Source organism: Trichinella spiralis (assembly GCF_000181795.1).
Source record: "Trichinella spiralis strain ISS 195 chromosome Unknown Scfld1557, whole genome shotgun sequence".
Classification (NCBI taxonomy): domain Eukaryota; kingdom Metazoa; phylum Nematoda; class Enoplea; order Trichinellida; family Trichinellidae; genus Trichinella; species Trichinella spiralis.
This window is the reverse complement of record NW_003528496.1, coordinates 325,699-343,580: the sequence shown is the minus strand read 5'-3', so window position 1 is coordinate 343,580 and position 17,882 is coordinate 325,699. Positions and strand designations below refer to the sequence as shown.

Below are 17,882 nucleotides of genomic sequence, written 5' to 3'. Positions count from 1 at the left end.
GCCCATACGTTGTGAACGTACGACTGCATGACAGTCGTGTAATCTTGGTCAAGTCTGATATCTCTACTCAGCCGGTTTTCCAGGGCTCAGTATCGCCGAATTGCGGTGGCGTAATTATTCGGCAAGCTGGCCATGCCAGGTTTCCACAGCAGTCCCACTGAGTACCGGTTTCCTTCAAAGGAGAGGGATTCCTTGAACCGCCGCTCCATCTCAGTCTGTCCGGACTCAGTCTCCAGAGGGAGGATGCCGATTGCTTCTAACTCCCAGAACTTCCGGAGGGCTGCGTTCAGACGATCGTCCGTTCTGATGCAGTGGACCCTGTATTTCCGTTCCCTTGATAATGCTGCCGGACCGCAGATTATCCACCCGAGCCGGGTCTCCACAGCTACGGGATCATCATCTCCACCACGAATCACCTGCCTTCCAAGGAAGCGGGAATAGCTGTCCAAACCGATGATGACATGGATTGGTGTCAGCTCTCCGACCTCCTTAGTCAGGTTCAGGTTCTGGAGATGAGACCAATCCTTTGATGACACTGGTGTCTGCCAAAGATCTTCGCAGAGTACCGGGGCGGTCATCGCTTCCAGCTCGTACCTTTCCTCAGCGTGTTCTCTGCTGACAGGGCTGGGCCAAAGGCGAACCAACCTTGATGCTTGGCAGCTGATTCTCGAGCCACCAACACCACAGAAAGAAATCAGGTGAATTTCGCCTGCCAACTTGAGCTCTTGACGTCTTGTCGCACCAACTCGCACCATTGCCAACTTGAGCTCGTCTGATACTGACTGATGCTTTTTTGATAGCAACATTTTCAATATCATCAGCACTATTGCTTGTTTGTTGTTTGTTCCATAATAAAGAATAAAAGATCATACTTATTATAATTTTACCACTTCTTGCAATGTGTTTGCATATGCATTTTCGGTATACAATAATGTGTTCATTTTAACAAAATTTAAAAGAAATCATCAGATTTCAATTCATAATTAAACAATTATTTAAGTGAAAAGAGAGTTTACTTTTTATTAATTGTATATCAATTTACAGCAAACAATTCATCGTTAACAATGACATTCTTTTCTCAGTGTATATGCATTACAATTGAATCCAAAGTAACAACAACTAGGAAATGCATGACTTTGTTCAGTACAATCAGTCTTTACTTTTGTGTCCAACTCAATTAGGGTCAAAAACCATTTATCAACATTTTTAAAAACTGTAGCATGCAAACACAGTAGCTGCTGTTAAGTCGTCAACTTGGATAATTCGACAAACCAACAAAAATAGAATTGACTATTCTCATGAATGATAAAATTTTTAAATTTTATATTTAAATCATCAAAAATAACAGTTTGAGTTATGGAAACTGAAATAATAACACTGTAACCAATGAAGCCCCTATTGTAATATTCACAACTAAAAATTATTAGTTAATGAAACATTCGAAATTATTTGTTAATAATATTCCGACTTATAAACCAATAAAAACCAATAAAAACCATTTACATGCGATGAAATCATACTAAAACCACATTTAACCAATGAAAATCTGAAACTAACTGAAGAACGCAGAGGAAAAATTTGCCGCATTTGAAACATCCCATAAAAATTATTGAATTTATGAACAGTTTATTTATTATCAAAAATAAAAAAATGTAAAAAGAAAACATGAAGGAATATCTCACATAACATTCCACATTTCTTCAAACGCTGTGCACACTTTGGCACATGTCAATGCAGCCGATAACGGATAATTACTTATTTTTAGCACTTCTTCAGAATATTCAGGCAAAGTCTAATAAAAGTAAAGGTTATATAATGAAATAAAAATATTTAAGAGCTCATTGTTATAAATTAATATTTCATTATTTGTTTATCAAACAAAAAATTACAGATCCGTGAGGCAAAGCGCCGATAACAATCGCTACTGGTTCTGCTTGGGGAACAATTTCACGGGCGTTTACCAATCGTTCTGCATGAAAAGACGTAGCATATACTTTACAACCGACAGGTAAATAACTAGTAACTGGATTTTTTATAACCTACAATTATGAATGAACGAACTTTATTTAAATAAAAACCACAGAAATTTAACATGAAGTTAACAGAACTTCCCAGAGAATATACTAAAAGCAATTACTCACAAAACAGATAAACAATATAAAATTCTACCAAAGAAACCGAAATATGAAAAATTATACTTTCATTTTACTTTAAATATATTAAAATTTTGATAGCAGTTAGCTTGACAGTTACCTTAAGAAGTGTTTCTGGACTGCCTGTAGCTCGGATGCTTAATTTTGAAAGGAGTTGCACTAAATTAAGACACAGAAAGAAAACTATGCAAAATTTAACACAAAAATGTAAAATAACGACATTAAAAACCAATGTTTTTCTAATATAAATATAAAATAAAAACAAGTGAAGCAAAAAAAACATTCACAGATGATAATTTCTTACTCATCAAACCAACAAATCTATCAAATGTGCGTGGTATTCTTGTTTGAGGATGAACTCGAATCAACACATTCTTCACAGTATGGATGTAAATTTCAAGCAAGCCTGCTTTATTTAATGGACTATCAAGAAGCATCAACAAGCACTAAAATTATATCCAATAATTAAAACTTAAAAAATGAATACAAAATAACTGTCCCTGAAAGTAAAACTGATAAAACATACACTGTATCAGTTTTACCAAAATATATCGATAGTATGTTTGATATTCTTAAGTAAAATTTTAAGAATTTCAGCCATTTGCTGCTTCATAAAGAATTCTTACCTGATGAGTGATATCAGGCCGGTAATTCAACGGATCCTTTCTCTTTGACAAAAAATTTCGATGTTTGTCGCTGCATAATAATTCCACTTTTTTACCAACCTTAACGTTAAAGATTTAAACAATGAAGTTTAACACAATAAATAATATAAAAATTCCAGTTCACTTTAGCTAGCTCCAGTGAAGCGTCTTCCAGAATAATGACTAATTTTCGTGGATCATCACTCCCAGCTTTTAAACGCTTCGGTTGATTTGCCATTTAACAAAATAAACCTGAAATTATTGTTACATTTTTATTACACAGTTATACGTATTCATCCAATTTATTCTTCGTTTTAGGTGAATCGTTCTCAAGTATGTCAATAATATATAATTAACTGATCAGTAAAAACTGAACATACATATTATAAAATAAAATATGGTCAGTAATTAGAAAGAATACTGTAATTGTTAAAATAATAAAGATTGCAGGTATGAAAAAAAATTTGAAAGTTTCTTTTTGAATTTGAATTTTTTTCGAATTATAAATAATTTTATATTTATACAAGACTTTAAAATTTTTGATATTTTGTATTATTTTTTCAAATTACCGCTACGTTAATTATTTCAAAAATTTTATTGCAATTTTTTGGACTTCTGACATTATTAATTTATTTTAAAAGTTTGTATATTCGTAAAAATTAATATAATTTAAATTTTCGGAATTAAAAAATTATTACTTTATTATTTTTTTATTAATAACAATGTCATGTATAATTATTTGATTGTGGCCTATTTACCTATAATTTGAACTTGTATACTATTTACAGTACCTTTTTTTAAACGTCGGAAGATTAAAGTTATTGTAATCAATGTCTAGAAGTGAATCGCTTTGTACAGATTCTAAACCAACAGTAAGTATTTTAAATTCATGTATTATTTTTTCATAATACTTCCGGATATGTAATTATTCTTAATTGCAGTTTTTATTATGTGCTTGCCATTGTTAATCTTTAATCTTAATTGTAATCCTATCTTTTTTATTTTATTTTGATATTGAAAAAAACTACTCATTAAGAAATAATGCAATGGTTATTGAATGTTTAAAATTATGTTCTGTTTTATTTTCACACCTTTTTTTATTAATTGTCTAGGATTATGAAATTTTTTTTGACCGCCGTCTTGGTAAAGGTGGTTTTGGTGAGGTGTATTTGGCACGAAGCATTCACTCCAATAGAGATATAGCCCTGAAATTAGTAAGTTGTTGTTCAGCATTTTGAACTTTGCAATTTTATTTTTGTATCTTCCAGATAAATAAGGCGGTGGTCAGAGAAAAGGGTGCATTTAAACGTGTTTGGGATGAGGTGCGCATTCATTCTCCGCTTAAGCATCCCAGAATTGTTGAAGTAAGATCATCATTTTTATGTTTAAAAATAAATTATTTAAACTTTTTTTCAGCTGTTGGATTGTTTTCAAGATGAAAAATATATTTATATAGCACTGGAATTGTGTCCGAATGGCGACATGCGTCGTTATTTGAAAGTGATGGGTCGTCCTTTGGATGAAGCTTATGGTAAAAAAGTTTATATTTTTTAAGTTTCCATGAAGTTCTTAAATAAGAAATATTTTATTTCAATTTGAAACATTGTGAAATTTATAAAATATTACTATGCATATGTTTTGTAATTTTACAGCTGCTATTGTTTTGGAGCAAGTCGTAGATGGTATTCTTTTTTTACACAGTAGAGGAATAATTCATCGTGACTTATCCGCATCCAATATTCTTCTTGATAGCAACTGGACAGTCGTAAGCCTTATTGTACAGTATAATTTGAATTTTAGTAATATTTTTTTGAATAGAAAATTGCTGACTTTGGTTTAGCAACTCAAATTACTCAACCAAATGAAAAACATTTTACGATGTGCGGGACTCCAAATTATATTGCACCGTAGGTTTTTCATTGTCGTTATTGTGTTGAAAGCGTGTTAAAATGAATTGTTTTATTTAATTTTTAGTGAAATAGCGATGAGAAAACCTCATGGTTTGGAAGCTGATGTTTGGAGCTTGGGATGTTTGCTTTATACGCTATTAACTGGACATCCACCATTCGGTAACAATGGACAAGTCAGCCAAACGTTGAAACGCATTATAACAGGGGAATGGCAGCTTCCAAATCATATATCCATCGAAGCAACTGATCTTATTCGGAATTTATTGCGCAACGAAGCTGGACAGCGTATTAAAATTAATGGTAATCTTTGATTTGCATTCTAATGATTTACGTTTATGAATCCTGTTTCATAGCCATTCGAAATCATCCATTTTTTAAAAAATATCGAGTTGGTGGGAATTTTATCGTAAGTTATTCTTTTTTTCTTTAAAAGTTATATAATCTGTTGTTTTTATAGAGTGTCATGTCAGCAGATAGTGGAAGGGGTACAATATCAACTGGACTTCATACGGGAATGGTATATTTACGTATGAAAATTAAGCTTAATTCATTTTTTATTATTTTGAAAATGTTAAGGGAAGTGTGATGCAACGATCTCGTAGCTTAGATCGAAGGATCCCAGGAAGGGCAGCACCGTCACCACCTTTACGTGCTTTACCATCGAGGGATTTTCATCGCGGGTGATTTGTAATTATAAATTTTATTTAAATTGTAGCATTTAAAGTTTTTTTTAGATTTGAAAGTAGAAGCATTCCTTCGTTACCACCATTACCACGAGCTCAGTTTGATTTAGATATGCCAGATCCGGGTAGAATGACACGTCAATTGTCAACAAGAAGAAGTCACCACAATTGCGAGCATGGTTTTTCGCAGTGCTGTACACAGTGTAATAATATGAACATCGAAGCTATGCCTGGTGATGAACTGAACGTTTGCACGAAACATTCAGTATCTAGTGCATGCTGTGCATATGAAAAAGGGTATCAAAATTTAAATTCTAATTCTAATTGCGCATTGCCGATTGGCACCTCTGTCAGGGAGCAACGTTGTGCAAGCTTTCAACGAAGTGGAATTTGTCGAGGAAATTGTAATGCTGATATTCAATCGAATGCTAAATCAAATTTTGTTTGCTGTTCTGATGCTCCGTGTACTTCGAAAACCGCTCTAAGCAGAGAGGAAGTGCAAATTATATCGGTCACAGACCAAAGTGGACGTCGTCTTAGAGATATTGTGAAACCCTTGAACTCCAAACGTCTCACTCCTACAAAACAAACAACCAACAAAGTTACTGTAAATAATTGTTGCTCATTTATTATTTTCAAATTTCATTTATTTTTATAATTCAGCTAAATATTACTGAAGACAATGAAGTGGTAATTCAAGTATATATAACTGATAGGAACTGTTCAGAATCATTGCGAATTTCTCCAGACGGTATGAAGGTAAATGGTAGTTGTTTTTTGTCATTCTTTTGAATGAGTTTGAAAAAGTAATTTCAATTTCAGATCATTGCATATCAAGTGGAACGAAAATCTGGAGGTTACATTTCAAGGAAAGGGTATACTTTTGATTCTTTGCCAGTGAAATATTGGAAATTTTATCAAATGGCTTGCAAATTTGTGGAATTGATTCGTGTAAAAACTGTCAAAATTGTATTATATACTGCCGACTGTAAATGTCACTTGATGGAAGATTCTACTGCTAATATTTATTTCAACAGGGGTATTTTGCGATGGCATTGTTGTTTTCTGTACTTATAAAAATATTTTTTTGAAGGACAAAGACAAGCAATAAGGAAGGCCAATTCTGGACATTGGATTTGTTTCGATAGTGGCCGGCCAGATTTGTTGTCAACAAAAGAAGAACATCTATGTGATCAGGTTAATTTTCTTTTAATACTGTTAAATTTTTACTTTGTTTGACGTGTTCATTCAGATATTGGGAAAATGTTTGCGCATTGAACAAGCAATCAAAGAACTGGAGAGTGATGATGATAGTTTTTTTCCTGTAATTCTTGGGCGGTATGTGAACACTTTTTAAAATTCTGTTTAAAACTGATTTTTAATTTCAGGTCACAGAACAAGCAGAGCAGCAGTGGCGCAGTTGTTGCACAGCAACCTGTATGTTAGTTAGCTGTTAATTTTTTTTGTCAAATAACGCTATGCTTTAATTTGATTCTTCTCAGACTACATCCGATTCTTCAAAGAAAGTTTGTGCAACTCAATCAACAGGACAAGTTTATCTGAGGGAATACAAATGCAGAGTGATGCCAGTATGAAACACTTGAATTGTTATTTTAGTTGGATTTTTCATGTTGCTTCGTCGTTTAGCTTGAAGAAGGCGGACTTCATTTGTTGTATGACAGTGGTGAAGAGCTGAAACTGTTGAAATCTTCCAACAATTTAGAGTATACCAACATGAATGGTGAAACTGTAAGGTAAATTATGATTTGCTTTATGTAGTGTTTAACGCTTTTGAAAGCTGCTTCTTCTTCTACGTATATGTTTTTTTAAAGGTTTACTGGAAAGCATAAATTGCCTACAGATGTGAAGATGAAGTTATCGCAAATTGATGCTATTCTCAAGCTGTATACTGAACAAACAACAGCTCCTAGTTGATTAGAACCTGCTACTGATAAGTGATTTGCCCGCCGCTGAACCATTGGTGCTTCAACCGACACTGTTCATGTATGGAATGTTTAAAGTTTGCGTACAGCATTCCACACATTTGTTATTTTATTACATTCTCTTTTATATTGTTCCAAAATGAAATACGTTAAAATTGGTTTAAAATTTTACATTTTTACGATGTAGAAAAGATAATCAAGAAACATGCATTGTCCATAAGAGTAAATAAAAAATGTTGAAGTTTAATTATTTCAACCCTAACTTGAGCAAAACTAGTATATACTAGTTGGTTTCGTATAGGATTTTTGAAAAAAAAGTATCAATGTTCCGAGTTGGATTCTATTTTTGCTTTTTCATAGAATGCCATATAAGCTTGACAGCTTGTAACGCTGTCGAATTGAATCGGCTTTACCTCATCGTCCGAAACAGCACACCAAAGTGATTGATTGTCAATATCACGCCGGTAAGTAATGAAATGACCATACTGATGGTTTCCTCTGTGCACAATTACAGCCTCCAGACGGTAAAGTTTGTCGTTGCATGATCTCAGCGACGGATTACTAGGCCTGAAAAGGGAAATAATTAATTAAGAAAAAATAATAACTCCTCTGCTGATAAATGATTTCAGTATTTTTACAATGTCGACTGATCTGCTTTTGGATGACGTACAATTTCTGCCAAATGTTGCAGATCTAACAGTTCTGGCAAGTTCACTACCGTAGCAATCTTAAATGACATACCAGAAGGAAGCCACATCAGTCTTTGAAAAATAAATATAAAACATTTCGGATGCTGAAACAAAATATACAAATATTTCTACGTTGATTTATCAATATTTTTCTCTTTTACAATTTCAAATTTCAGCGTTTTATACATTTTAACATTTCCTGTAACTGAGGAACAATTTTCACATATTGCGTCAAGCAGACATTCCGGTTTCATATAACAAAGCAAACATTCTTCCAAAGAGATGCTCTTTAAATTTAAAATCATGAACTAAAAAATTGTAAACAAAATTCGACTAACATACCGGCATGTTAATATTTGTAGGAAAATTAAGTGTCACAGCTCCGAAATCTTCCAAATTCGAAGTCTATAGGTGAAATTTATTCAAAGGAACAGAAATAACTTTAAATAATAAAACCTTATGACTACAAGCGTGGCATACGGTTTCACTTCGAATTTTTCCATGTGAGGGCACCTGTATAGCTTCTCCGGCATCCGAATTTATATCGACAGTCTGTAACAATTAAAATAATTTAATTATAATTTAAAAAATCGTTTTCTATGAAATAAATACTTTAAACAAGGGGCTCAACTCTTCATCCCAAGCCGAATCAAAAACATTTAAAAGTTCATGCACATCTTGTTGTATATTTGTTTCCAAATTCCATCCACGCTGTTTTAAACTATTAATAATAATTTGTGATGACAGCGCATATTTTGAATGATCATTAAGCTCTGAACAATAAATAAATTATTGACATTAAAATGTAAATTCAAAATTGGTAAATCATACTTACTTACCTTGTAAAATAATGCCCAATGCTTTCAAAAAGCAATATTCCTCATTATTGCTAAACTGAGCTGACCAACTGACAAAACTGCTACAACTTGCCAGGCTTTGCAAAAGTGAATTTACAAAGCATACTGAACCATAATTATATAATCCAGGAACTTTCCCTTAAAAAAATAACCAACTTCAATTCTATATGTCATTTAAATATGAATGAATTTCGATGGTTATATAAATACTATTCTAAACGTTGAAACAAAATGTTTCATATAAATATTTTCCAATAATATTTCATTTCATAAAAATTGGTTCTTTTCTATCAATTTTCCCAGTTACCCAGTGCTTCAGAAAATAAATAAATTTAAGCGTGTATATAGTTCACTGATTTTATATTGCCTATAAGAAACATTAAAAAAATTACGCAATCGCTTTCTTTCCTTGGAATCCATGAAGAAAAACAATGCAAGAGCAATGATACTTGCAGCAGTAACGGTGCCTACTATCATCAAGCATTGACGATCCATCGTTTCTAAAAGTGAATTGTAATAAATTAAAAATGAAAAACTTTTTACATTATGAATAAGTCTAAATGAATTCAAAATTTTGAATTTTCAATTTTTGTGTGCATTACAAAATTAAAAAATTTGATTACCAAATAGGTCTGTTCGCTGCAACGATAGCATGTAAACCTAAAGTTGTTTACTAGTTAAACTACTAGCAGTCATTACAATTTAATAAACAATAATTAAAAGCAAAATTAAACTTCTGAAACCATGTATGCCCAGAAAATACAATGAACACTTCAAATATGAATTTAACTGATAACTCGCATGCCCAATTTCATGTTCAGATGTGCCGTGAGCTTGAAAAAAAATTAAATTCATCTTCAATACCAAGCTCAACTATTTAATAACATAATATTTAATGTTAGACTATCAACAGCAAAATGATCCATCTAGTATGCACACAGCATTCAGAACATTTCCAAGAATGTTTTATAATAATTCTCCCTAAATTGTTAATTACTAAAAATGAGCAAGACATAAATAAAGAAAAAAAGAGTTGCTTTATATAATATTTTAGAACATTCATTTTTTCATATTTTTCATTTTAGTTTATCTTTCTTGGCAAGAGATAATCCATATACATGCATGGTAAATTCACATGCACCCAACAAATAGACCTAAGTTAATTATTGATTTAAAAAATATCATAACCATTTCACTTAACTATGCATATCATGTTTGTTAAGAATAATACGAATGTTCAGTAACGTGACCAGTAATAAATTGCTCTACAGCAAGATTATCTTCAAGAATTAATCATTTCAGTGACCTGAAATGTATAAATGCATTTGGAAATATTTTACTCACAATAATGATCGCAATTCAAGGATCTTTTATAATTTATCATTTTTTTTCAAATTATTTACCACAACACTTCTACGGAATGAAGTACGGTATTTTATTTAAAAAGCAAGTTCAGTGGAATGTAAATGGATTTTTTTCTTTTTTTGTTGAAAATATTTTCCCAAAAACTGAAACATTTTTGTCAAAGCTCAATAATTTTCGAGGGAATAAAATTTAATTTTAATTTTTTTAAACGACTTTTGCGTGTGATTCACGAAAAATGCTCCTGTTGAAGTGTTGGACTCGGAATTTTATTGGAAAATATTTTATTTGAATTTTTAAACATTGGAAATAACTTTTTCTCAAAAAAATAAGCATTGAAATAAAAATTAGCATTTTTCATGTTTAGCCAGTTTGCGTGGCTTGGATTATTCTTCCTATTGTTTAGCATCGCGATTAGCGTTTAGCATCTAGTCGTGTCTTAGTTCAGAATGAAGAAAAGCGTATATGGATGGTTAACTGTAGTCATATTCGACAAACAGTATAAAATGTGAACAGTGAGGTTGTTGGGCTTTTTATGCTTGCTTGGTTGCTGATCCGGTGGTCGAGGAATCAGTCGTTTCCATCTTTGGAAGCTGGCAGATGTTGGAGCACGTTCTGCTTGCTTCACGTTGTAAGCACGCTGCGTTCAGCGTTCAATTTCACCTAATTTTATGAATTGATTTAAGCTTCAATTTTGAAAGCGTTCTTCGTTTGAGCTTCGGAGCGTGTTTATTATTACGCCAATAACGGCTAGAAAGTACAGCAAAAGAAAAAAAATTTTTTTTTCCACCAAATACTTTTTCTTTTCTATATGAATTGGAAGTTTTAGTTTTACTAATATTTCCAAAGGAAAAATTTGCTTTTTTTTCAGTTACATTATTCACTTTTGAAAAATTAATTTCATCAATATGAAAATATATGTCTATGTTGTTCAAGCATCTTTTCAATGTTTTTAGTTTGTTCATTTAAATTTAATGTAAGTGTGTGTATATGATATATTGCATGCACAAAGTATTTCTGAAAATGTTGACTTGTTTGTTCAGAATTGTAGATTTTCAAAAACAACGTATTTCAAGAATTTCAGTGAAAAATGAAAGTGATAAATTAGATATTTTCAATAAAAAAGAAGGTCTTGATTAAAAATATGAACAAGTTTTAGAGATGTGAAAGGGAAACTTGCAAATTTCTGCAAATTTTCATTACAAATGACTGATCTGATGAATGGTGGAAAAATGAATAATGCATAAAGCATTGGAGCAATACGATTGCTTATTTTTGCTGATTGGAAAAGTCACTTTCGGTCAAAATTGTTTTCTCGGTGCAAGGATGAATGACACACTTTGCTGTACAAGGATCTGGCCTGTATGGACTGCAACAGCAAAAACATTTCCCAGAAACACTGAAATATTGAAATTTTAAAATATTGCCCATCAGACAAATAAAATAATAATTATTGGTGATAATTTGAATTTGCCTGATACAATTGAACGGCTTCATATTGGTAAACATCAGCTGCACTTGTAGTGGTATTCGAATGGGAAATGTATTTTCTTTCGGTGGCCAAAGATTGCACTCCTGCGTCATTGGATCGTAGCCTATTTCGGAATCCACAGCACAAGCATACGATTGTTCTACACCAGGGCAGAAGCGTTCCTGTACACCGTACGGCTTGCCCAATCTCTAATTCAAAATTTCATCATATTCAACAAAAAAGGACAACTTTTCAATCTTTCTCTTTTTTTTCCTTTCAAAATTCAAATTTCCACCATTTCTTAATTAATTAATATGCCTTTTTATATTTTATACCAAATTGACATCAAAAATAGATGACAAGCATGAATGACAGACACGACAACATGCATTCATTTATTTATTACACGTGTAATGATGAAAAAATCCAGTTCTTTGTTTATTTTTGTATTCGTATAATTGTTGAAAATAAAATGTAATAACACTTCAAGTGATAAAATGTATGTCAGTTTCAGCTAAATTTGAACGTGATTGTGCTGTGATTTGATTCGTCGTTTATGTTTAATTTTCTTCCCAATCATGAAAATCTTTTTCTTTTTTTTGGAACAAATTCAAATTAACAAAACATACACTACATCAATATAATACCAGCAACATAATAAGAATTTTTTAATCTAAAAAAATATAACAATACTTATCCTATACAAAAGATTATTAAAACACTTTCATTCAACGAACAGTACATTTATACTGTTTCATTAATCAGCAATATTTTGTTGCGTTGAAATTTTATTTCAACTTTATATAATTTTCAAATAGAAACAAAAAAAAGAATATTTAATAATAAATTAAACTACATATGAAATTTTAATTTCTAATTATGTAAATTCAAAAATTTTTATAATATTCAATGAATACTCGAGACAATTGGTGCATCAAATGCCTCTTAATCAAATAATAATAATAATAATAAAATAAGTGGAATGAATTTTACCTTATTAGCAGACTTCCATCAGGCAAGCAGTGATTAGTGCATTTCACTTGTTTCAGGCACATTCCGCATGGACCTACTGTGCGATTAACATTACGATAATAATTTAAAACCGAATCGACCATCCGATTTGCAGCTTTTATTAGACGTCCTATTGTTGTAGCCTGACAAACGGCAGGTAAAGAATGGATTACATTTTCCGTTTCTGTACCCAGACATTCACTCCATTCAGACCATCCACTTGGACAATTTTCAGAAGCTCCAAATGATTTCAAAAATTCAGTAAACAAAGCATCAACTAAAATATATCGATTAAATTTTATGCAAAAAAGAAATTCATACAACAAAAATACCACCAGGCTGTAGTGGAACAGAAATGAAAAAAGTCAACAAATAAATTGCTTGTATGTATTGTTTCATAATTGACAAACGCTTGGCAAATTTCTCATGAGCAATGATAAGTAAAGTTGCCGCTTTTCTATATTTAAGTACAATATATTTAATAACAACTGGAAATATGATCTCAATCGGTAAAATGAATATAAAAGTCCAAAAACTAGATTCACTTCAACATTGCCAATTCAAATTTACAATTTAAATACATTTTCTTTATTTTCCATTACATTACAAATACAGAAAATACAGAAATAAATCCGCTCAGCTTTTACTACAAATTCAATGAAAATAATTAATCAAAAAAATATATCTTGCAAAAATATACCAACAAAATGGTAAATATTCCCTCCCACACATGTGATCGAAACCGGTTGCAGATGGAAACAAACTCCAGAAATGTGTAATTCATATTAGGGCAGCTTAAATTTTCCCGTTTTGAAACAAGATGACAAGAAATTTATTACAAACTGGTTGTCATATTTTTCAATTGTACCGTAAAATTTAATACTTGCGCTTTTATTTGTATTAAAAAAGATTTCTTTCTTGAAATTTAGCAATTGCCTGAAATAAATTAAACGTAAAATTGAAACTTCACATTGCGCGCTTATTTTTTTCACAAACGTTAATCAGTTGCATTTTTCAAAATTTTACTTGAAAATTATTTATTACAGTATAAAATTTTCTCAAATGAAGAAAAAAACAAGTTGCAAAATTTACTGTTCATCACATTTTACATATCACTTCAAACAATCTATAACAAATAAATGAGAAAATGCTTAGATTTCACTTACTAAACTACTTGTGTTATTTATTTATTTATTTATTTTATGCACATGATGCATGTTATTTGCGGGTGAAAATTAAATTATTTAGCATATTCTTCCAAATATTGTTATATTACATTATATTTTTCGCTTTTAATATTTTTATTTACCATTTTGGACATGTTGATTTGAAATGTAAACTTATTGAAGTTACTCAATTATTTGATGATCTTTATTAAAGCTTTGCACTTACCGTAATTGCTGAAATTATAATCTGTTTAAAACGTGTGAACTTTCAGGTTTATTTGGAAATTTATACTCACTGTTTGCTTACAGAAATGGAATCATATTTAAAAAACTATACCAGTTCTTCATCGAATTCAAAGCTAAATGAAGAACAGAAATTGCCAGTGGGCAATGCAAAGCAGGCATGTACTCCGTGGGTGGAGAAATAGTAAGGGTTTTTTTTATGCGTGACTTTTCAAAAGAGTTAACGATTACTTCTAGTCGTCCGAAAATTGTGGATGATATTGCTTATCAAGATGAAGTAGTTGCGGTTTTGAAAAAAAGCCTGACATCCAATGATGTATGTTTTATTAATATTTTGTTTTTAATTTTAGAAGCTGCGTTTGTGCTTAATGATTTTGTATTTTGTTGAACATTTGATTCGTTTTGCAAACATACGTGATATATTACAGTGATACTGCTTGCATTTTATAAATTTAATCTTTGTTTTTTAAATCATATTTTAAATATAATGTTTATTTGTTTTTAGTTGATAATTATTTTGTAATTTTTTAAGATTCCAAATTTGTTATTTTACGGTCCTCCTGGAACAGGGAAAACATCGGCAATTTTAGCTTTATGCAGGCAAATTTTTGGATCTGAAATATATCGAGATCGTGTTTTGGAGTTGAACGCGAGCGATGAACGTGGCATCGATGTCATTCGTGATAAAGTGAAGCTTTTTTCCCAGTTTGCGGCATCGGAAATTACTGAAGGTGGGAAAAAATGCCCACCTTTGAAAATGGTCATATTGGACGAAGCGGATTCCATGACAAAACAAGCTCAGGTGATTTTTTACTTTTATATAATTTATGAAATGAAATTTCTTATCCGCCGTTATTGATTACTCTTTGAATATTTTAATAGTCGATTTTTATACTTCAAGAAAGTTGCGCATATATGAAAAAAATGCTTATAATAAATATCTGGTTTTCTTTTAGGCTGCTTTAAGACGAACTATGGAACGTGAATCGAAAACTACAAGATTCTGTCTAATATGTAACTATATTAGTTGCATTATTGAACCTATAACTTCCCGTTGTGCGAAATTCAGATTTAAACCGCTCACATTGGAAATACAAATTGAAAGGTATCTTATCTTTATCTTCATTTGTAAAGTTGAATTATATACAATTTTACTGTAGATTGAGGAAAATTTGTGAAAATGAAAGTGTAAGCATTGATGATGCAGCTTTATCATCTCTGATTAGTTTTTGCGATGGCGATTTGCGTAGAGCTATCAATACACTGCAGTCAGCAGCTAGCTTTAAAGATAAAAAAGAAATCGTTCAAACCGATATAGAAGAAATTTGTCAAGTAATGTTTGCTTTTAAATATTTTTTTCATTCCTATCATCCAATGCTCAGCCTTTTCATTTTGTTTCTTTACATCAAAGTTTAGATTGTTCCGGAAGAATTTGTCGAGCAATTTATTGCAATTTGTCGCAAAGGGAGCCATGAAAATATGGAAAAGCTCGTGTTACAGCTTCAACGCGAGGCTTACAGTGCATATCAATTTATAATACAACTGCACGATAAGCTTATTGACGATTTAATGGTCAGCGATTTAGCTCGTGCGAAATTTCTTTCCAAATTGGCAGTTTGTGAAAATCGTATTTTGGCTGGTGCTGATGAAACTCTTCAGTTGATGGACTTGGGTACTGCGGGGATTTTGTATATAAATATTTAAAAATGTTATTTTTTTTCTAAATTCACAACATTTTACGTGTGTAATGTGCAGTCATAAAATACGAAAACCAGTCGTCCAAAGTTTAACATGGGATTTAAGAATAACGTGTATTTCTATATTTATATTACTGAATAAAGAAAGCCGATGTCAAATCGGTTTTGTTTTACTTCAAAGGAAAACATTGATTCGTATATATAGAATATGTTTAATATTCAAATGAACAGAAAAGAATAGCGAACGTAATAATCAGTTTGAAAAGCTTAATCTGCTATTTCCTTCTGGCATGAAATGTCGCATTCTTGTGGCGAAACGTCATCGGTATCATCTTCCGGTAGACGATCAGATGTCATTGACGGTAATAAGTCACCCCACTCACTATTCTTCGCCATGTGATAGAGCAGCTTTCCAGACCGCCGTTTTGTTATAACTACGCGTTCCAAGAATCCATGTTCGGTACATAATTCACACCAGATATGCCTTCGTCGTATTTGAGGCTGTCGGACCAATCTTGGCCACATATTTACCCCTGACTGAGAACCTTTTTTCATGATTACATAACTGAACAATTCCGTTTGTGCTTCACGTTTGCAACCGGGAATTTTTAATGGCAAATAGGTAACCGGAAAATTGCACGGTTCCGGATGCTCCATTCGTGGACAGCCAAACTGATGTGCACAAGGTGCATAAACATGTCCTCGCAAATCATCCGGTGAATTTGTTGAACAGTACTTTTGAAGAATATAATTACGTGCTTCCAAAACAAGACCATTTCCACTTTTACGACCATTTTCTATGATGATGAAAAATATATTCGTTTTTCTCCACAAATTATCTATCACATACAGCCGTTGTTCGTTACTTTCCAATTCTAGAAGTACATTAGCTGCTATTACAAAATCATACTTCCTGTCATGTTGAACCGGTAAAAACTGTCTAACATTAACGTTGTCATGACGAATATTACCAAATGGTTGGCCATGAGTCAGGAGTTTTAAAGCGAGATCGTTCATTTTTGAACTAACATCCACCATGTAATATTCACTAATTTTGCCAGGCCATGTTGATTCGCATGCCCAAAATGTACTACCGACGCCGGATCCAAAATCGAAAACATGCTCAGGACATATTTCAGGATTTCTTGCTTTGATTTGATCTAAGATGCGTTTCATCACTGCATACTGTGATGCAAAGCGAGCCATCAAATAAGCTAAACATTTCGTTTCAGTGTTGTAAACTTTAGGCTTCCAGTAATACAATACTGATTTCAGTTTTTTCAACATTCGCCCTCTTAAATTCTTTTGCCTCAGCTCTTTATCCTCATCCGATTCATCGGCCGGTGGCCACTGGTTACCACCTTTTTCCGCTTTTATTCGATCCTGCTCATGGAGAGTTTGAAAAATTTTCAAAGCTTCATTGCGTATTTCTTCTTCAGAAGCAGGCGGTTTGCGCATAGATAGAAAATTGTTCAGTTTCTTTGCTTCCAATTTGATTATTTTCATCGAATCTGCAGAATCGAGTACATTCAAAATTATTCGATGCAATTCGTCCGGCAAATCAACTATGGCAGAGCTGAACCGACCAGGATGTTTGCGAGGTTTAAATTTTAACTCTGGATTACATGCAGTTTTCTCAATGTTCGCATCAACAACAATTTTACACTGCTTACAATTTACACTGCGTTGAACATTTTGTGTAGAAAAACAAAACCCAAAATTAACAAACGGTGAAAGTAGACGAAAACAATTGAAACCCATAAACAAATGTAAATTATTCATACAACGACTAATAACCTTCATCTGAAACTGTGTACTTATAATCTGGAAAGCGTTTTTTTAAAATTGAAACAGTTTTTTCATGATCTGCTTTGCCAAATCCCTTAAAAAATTCAAAATAATATAAAATAGTACATTCGTTTCATAAAATTTTTGCATATTATTCACTTCTACCGATTATACAACAAATAAATAAGAATAATAAATATTACACATTTAACACTCATAAATGGTCTGTTAGAACAATAAAAAGTACTGCACGACAAAAAACATG

General features: G+C 32.0%; 8 protein-coding genes across 8 annotated transcripts; 3 read left to right on the top strand and 5 right to left on the bottom strand.

Moving 5' to 3' along the window:
- Positions 1-86: 86 nt before the first annotated feature.
- Positions 87-806, bottom strand: Tsp_04550 (conserved hypothetical protein). The gene has a single exon (XM_003369076.1). It carries the CDS (start codon positions 804-806, stop codon positions 87-89), a length of 720 nt encoding a protein of 239 aa, XP_003369124.1.
- A 601-nt stretch (positions 807-1,407) lies between these two features.
- Positions 1,408-3,035, bottom strand: Tsp_04549 (multicopy suppressor of Ras1). The gene is made up of 7 exons (XM_003369075.1): positions 2,943-3,035; positions 2,780-2,878; positions 2,458-2,599; positions 2,254-2,312; positions 1,890-2,039; positions 1,688-1,792; positions 1,408-1,413 (listed from the first exon to the last, which is right to left on the bottom strand). Exons 1-7 carry the CDS (start codon positions 3,033-3,035, stop codon positions 1,408-1,410), a joined length of 654 nt encoding a protein of 217 aa, XP_003369123.1.
- Positions 3,036-3,627: 592 nt separating this feature from the next.
- Positions 3,628-5,018, top strand: Tsp_04548 (cell cycle serine/threonine-protein kinase CDC5/MSD2). Its single transcript, XM_003369074.1, has 7 exons — positions 3,628-3,669; positions 3,910-4,011; positions 4,066-4,161; positions 4,214-4,328; positions 4,450-4,562; positions 4,616-4,704; positions 4,772-5,018. Exons 1-7 carry the CDS (start codon positions 3,628-3,630, stop codon positions 5,016-5,018), a joined length of 804 nt encoding a protein of 267 aa, XP_003369122.1.
- Positions 5,019-5,170: 152 nt separating this feature from the next.
- Tsp_04547 (conserved hypothetical protein) lies at positions 5,171-7,325 on the top strand. The gene is made up of 10 exons (XM_003369073.1): positions 5,171-5,224; positions 5,284-5,387; positions 5,442-5,997; positions 6,213-6,429; positions 6,484-6,587; positions 6,643-6,728; positions 6,779-6,827; positions 6,893-6,979; positions 7,038-7,144; positions 7,223-7,325. The coding sequence occupies exons 1-10, from the start codon at positions 5,171-5,173 to the stop codon at positions 7,323-7,325; spliced, it is 1,467 nt and encodes a 488-aa protein (XP_003369121.1).
- Positions 7,326-7,653: 328 nt separating this feature from the next.
- On the bottom strand, positions 7,654-9,894 carry Tsp_04546 (ubiquitin carboxyl- hydrolase family protein). Its single transcript, XM_003369072.1, has 10 exons — positions 9,877-9,894; positions 9,670-9,712; positions 9,272-9,379; positions 8,862-9,017; positions 8,635-8,795; positions 8,479-8,574; positions 8,365-8,427; positions 8,155-8,309; positions 7,972-8,094; positions 7,654-7,900 (listed from the first exon to the last, which is right to left on the bottom strand). Exons 1-10 carry the CDS (start codon positions 9,892-9,894, stop codon positions 7,654-7,656), a joined length of 1,170 nt encoding a protein of 389 aa, XP_003369120.1.
- Positions 9,895-11,510: 1,616 nt separating this feature from the next.
- Tsp_04545 (hypothetical protein) lies at positions 11,511-13,306 on the bottom strand. Its single transcript, XM_003369071.1, has 5 exons — positions 13,269-13,306; positions 13,056-13,180; positions 12,706-13,000; positions 11,731-11,919; positions 11,511-11,640 (listed from the first exon to the last, which is right to left on the bottom strand). Exons 1-5 carry the CDS (start codon positions 13,304-13,306, stop codon positions 11,511-11,513), a joined length of 777 nt encoding a protein of 258 aa, XP_003369119.1.
- A 1,025-nt stretch (positions 13,307-14,331) lies between these two features.
- On the top strand, positions 14,332-15,836 carry Tsp_04544 (replication factor C subunit 4). Its single transcript, XM_003369070.1, is given in 7 exon segments — positions 14,332-14,448; positions 14,483-14,546; positions 14,638-14,651; positions 14,665-14,934; positions 15,089-15,237; positions 15,293-15,464; positions 15,549-15,836. The coding sequence occupies 7 exon segments, from the start codon at positions 14,332-14,334 to the stop codon at positions 15,834-15,836; spliced, it is 1,074 nt and encodes a 357-aa protein (XP_003369118.1).
- Positions 15,837-16,096: 260 nt separating this feature from the next.
- Tsp_04543 (conserved hypothetical protein) lies at positions 16,097-17,632 on the bottom strand. The gene has a single exon (XM_003369069.1). It carries the CDS (start codon positions 17,630-17,632, stop codon positions 16,097-16,099), a length of 1,536 nt encoding a protein of 511 aa, XP_003369117.1.
- Between the last annotated feature and the right edge of the window lie 250 nt (positions 17,633-17,882).

Excerpts from the sequence above, each read along its gene's own strand:
- Tsp_04550 (XM_003369076.1), bottom strand. The coding sequence starts at position 806 with ATGTTGCTATCAAAAAAGCATCAGTCAGTATCAGACGAGCTCAAGTTG.
- Tsp_04549 (XM_003369075.1), bottom strand. The coding sequence starts at position 3,035 with ATGGCAAATCAACCGAAGCGTTTAAAAGCTGGGAGTGATGATCCACGA. Across the intron at positions 2,879-2,942 it reads CTTCACTGGAGCTAGCTAAA|GTTGGTAAAAAAGTGGAATT; the intron begins GTGAACTGGAAT and ends TTTAACGTTAAG. Across the intron at positions 1,793-1,889 it reads GCGCTTTGCCTCACGGATCT|ACTTTGCCTGAATATTCTGA; the intron begins GTAATTTTTTGT and ends TACTTTTATTAG.
- Tsp_04548 (XM_003369074.1), top strand. The coding sequence starts at position 3,628 with ATGTCTAGAAGTGAATCGCTTTGTACAGATTCTAAACCAACA. Across the intron at positions 4,162-4,213 it reads AGCATCCCAGAATTGTTGAA|CTGTTGGATTGTTTTCAAGA; the intron begins GTAAGATCATCA and ends ACTTTTTTTCAG. Across the intron at positions 4,329-4,449 it reads TCCTTTGGATGAAGCTTATG|CTGCTATTGTTTTGGAGCAA; the intron begins GTAAAAAAGTTT and ends GTAATTTTACAG.
- Tsp_04547 (XM_003369073.1), top strand. The coding sequence starts at position 5,171 with ATGTCAGCAGATAGTGGAAGGGGTACAATATCAACTGGACTTCATACG. Across the intron at positions 5,225-5,283 it reads CTGGACTTCATACGGGAATG|GGAAGTGTGATGCAACGATC; the intron begins GTATATTTACGT and ends GAAAATGTTAAG. Across the intron at positions 6,430-6,483 it reads TAATATTTATTTCAACAGGG|GACAAAGACAAGCAATAAGG; the intron begins GTATTTTGCGAT and ends ATTTTTTTGAAG.
- Tsp_04546 (XM_003369072.1), bottom strand. Across the intron at positions 8,428-8,478 it reads GCCACGCTTGTAGTCATAAG|ACTTCGAATTTGGAAGATTT; the intron begins GTTTTATTATTT and ends TTTCACCTATAG. Across the intron at positions 7,901-7,971 it reads AAAGCAGATCAGTCGACATT|GCCTAGTAATCCGTCGCTGA; the intron begins GTAAAAATACTG and ends TTCCCTTTTCAG.
- Tsp_04545 (XM_003369071.1), bottom strand. The coding sequence starts at position 13,306 with ATGTATTTAAATTGTAAATTTGAATTGGCAATGTTGAA. Across the intron at positions 11,920-12,705 it reads GATGGAAGTCTGCTAATAAG|ATTGGGCAAGCCGTACGGTG; the intron begins GTAAAATTCATT and ends TTTGAATTAGAG. Across the intron at positions 11,641-11,730 it reads ATGTTTACCAATATGAAGCC|TGTTTCTGGGAAATGTTTTT; the intron begins GTTCAATTGTAT and ends TCAATATTTCAG.
- Tsp_04544 (XM_003369070.1), top strand. The coding sequence starts at position 14,332 with ATGCGTGACTTTTCAAAAGAGTTAACGATTACTTCTAGTCGTCCGAAA. Across the intron at positions 15,238-15,292 it reads TTGGAAATACAAATTGAAAG|ATTGAGGAAAATTTGTGAAA; the intron begins GTATCTTATCTT and ends ATTTTACTGTAG. Across the intron at positions 15,465-15,548 it reads ATATAGAAGAAATTTGTCAA|ATTGTTCCGGAAGAATTTGT; the intron begins GTAATGTTTGCT and ends ATCAAAGTTTAG.
- Tsp_04543 (XM_003369069.1), bottom strand. The coding sequence starts at position 17,632 with ATGAAGGTTATTAGTCGTTGTATGAATAATTTACATTTGTTTATGGGT.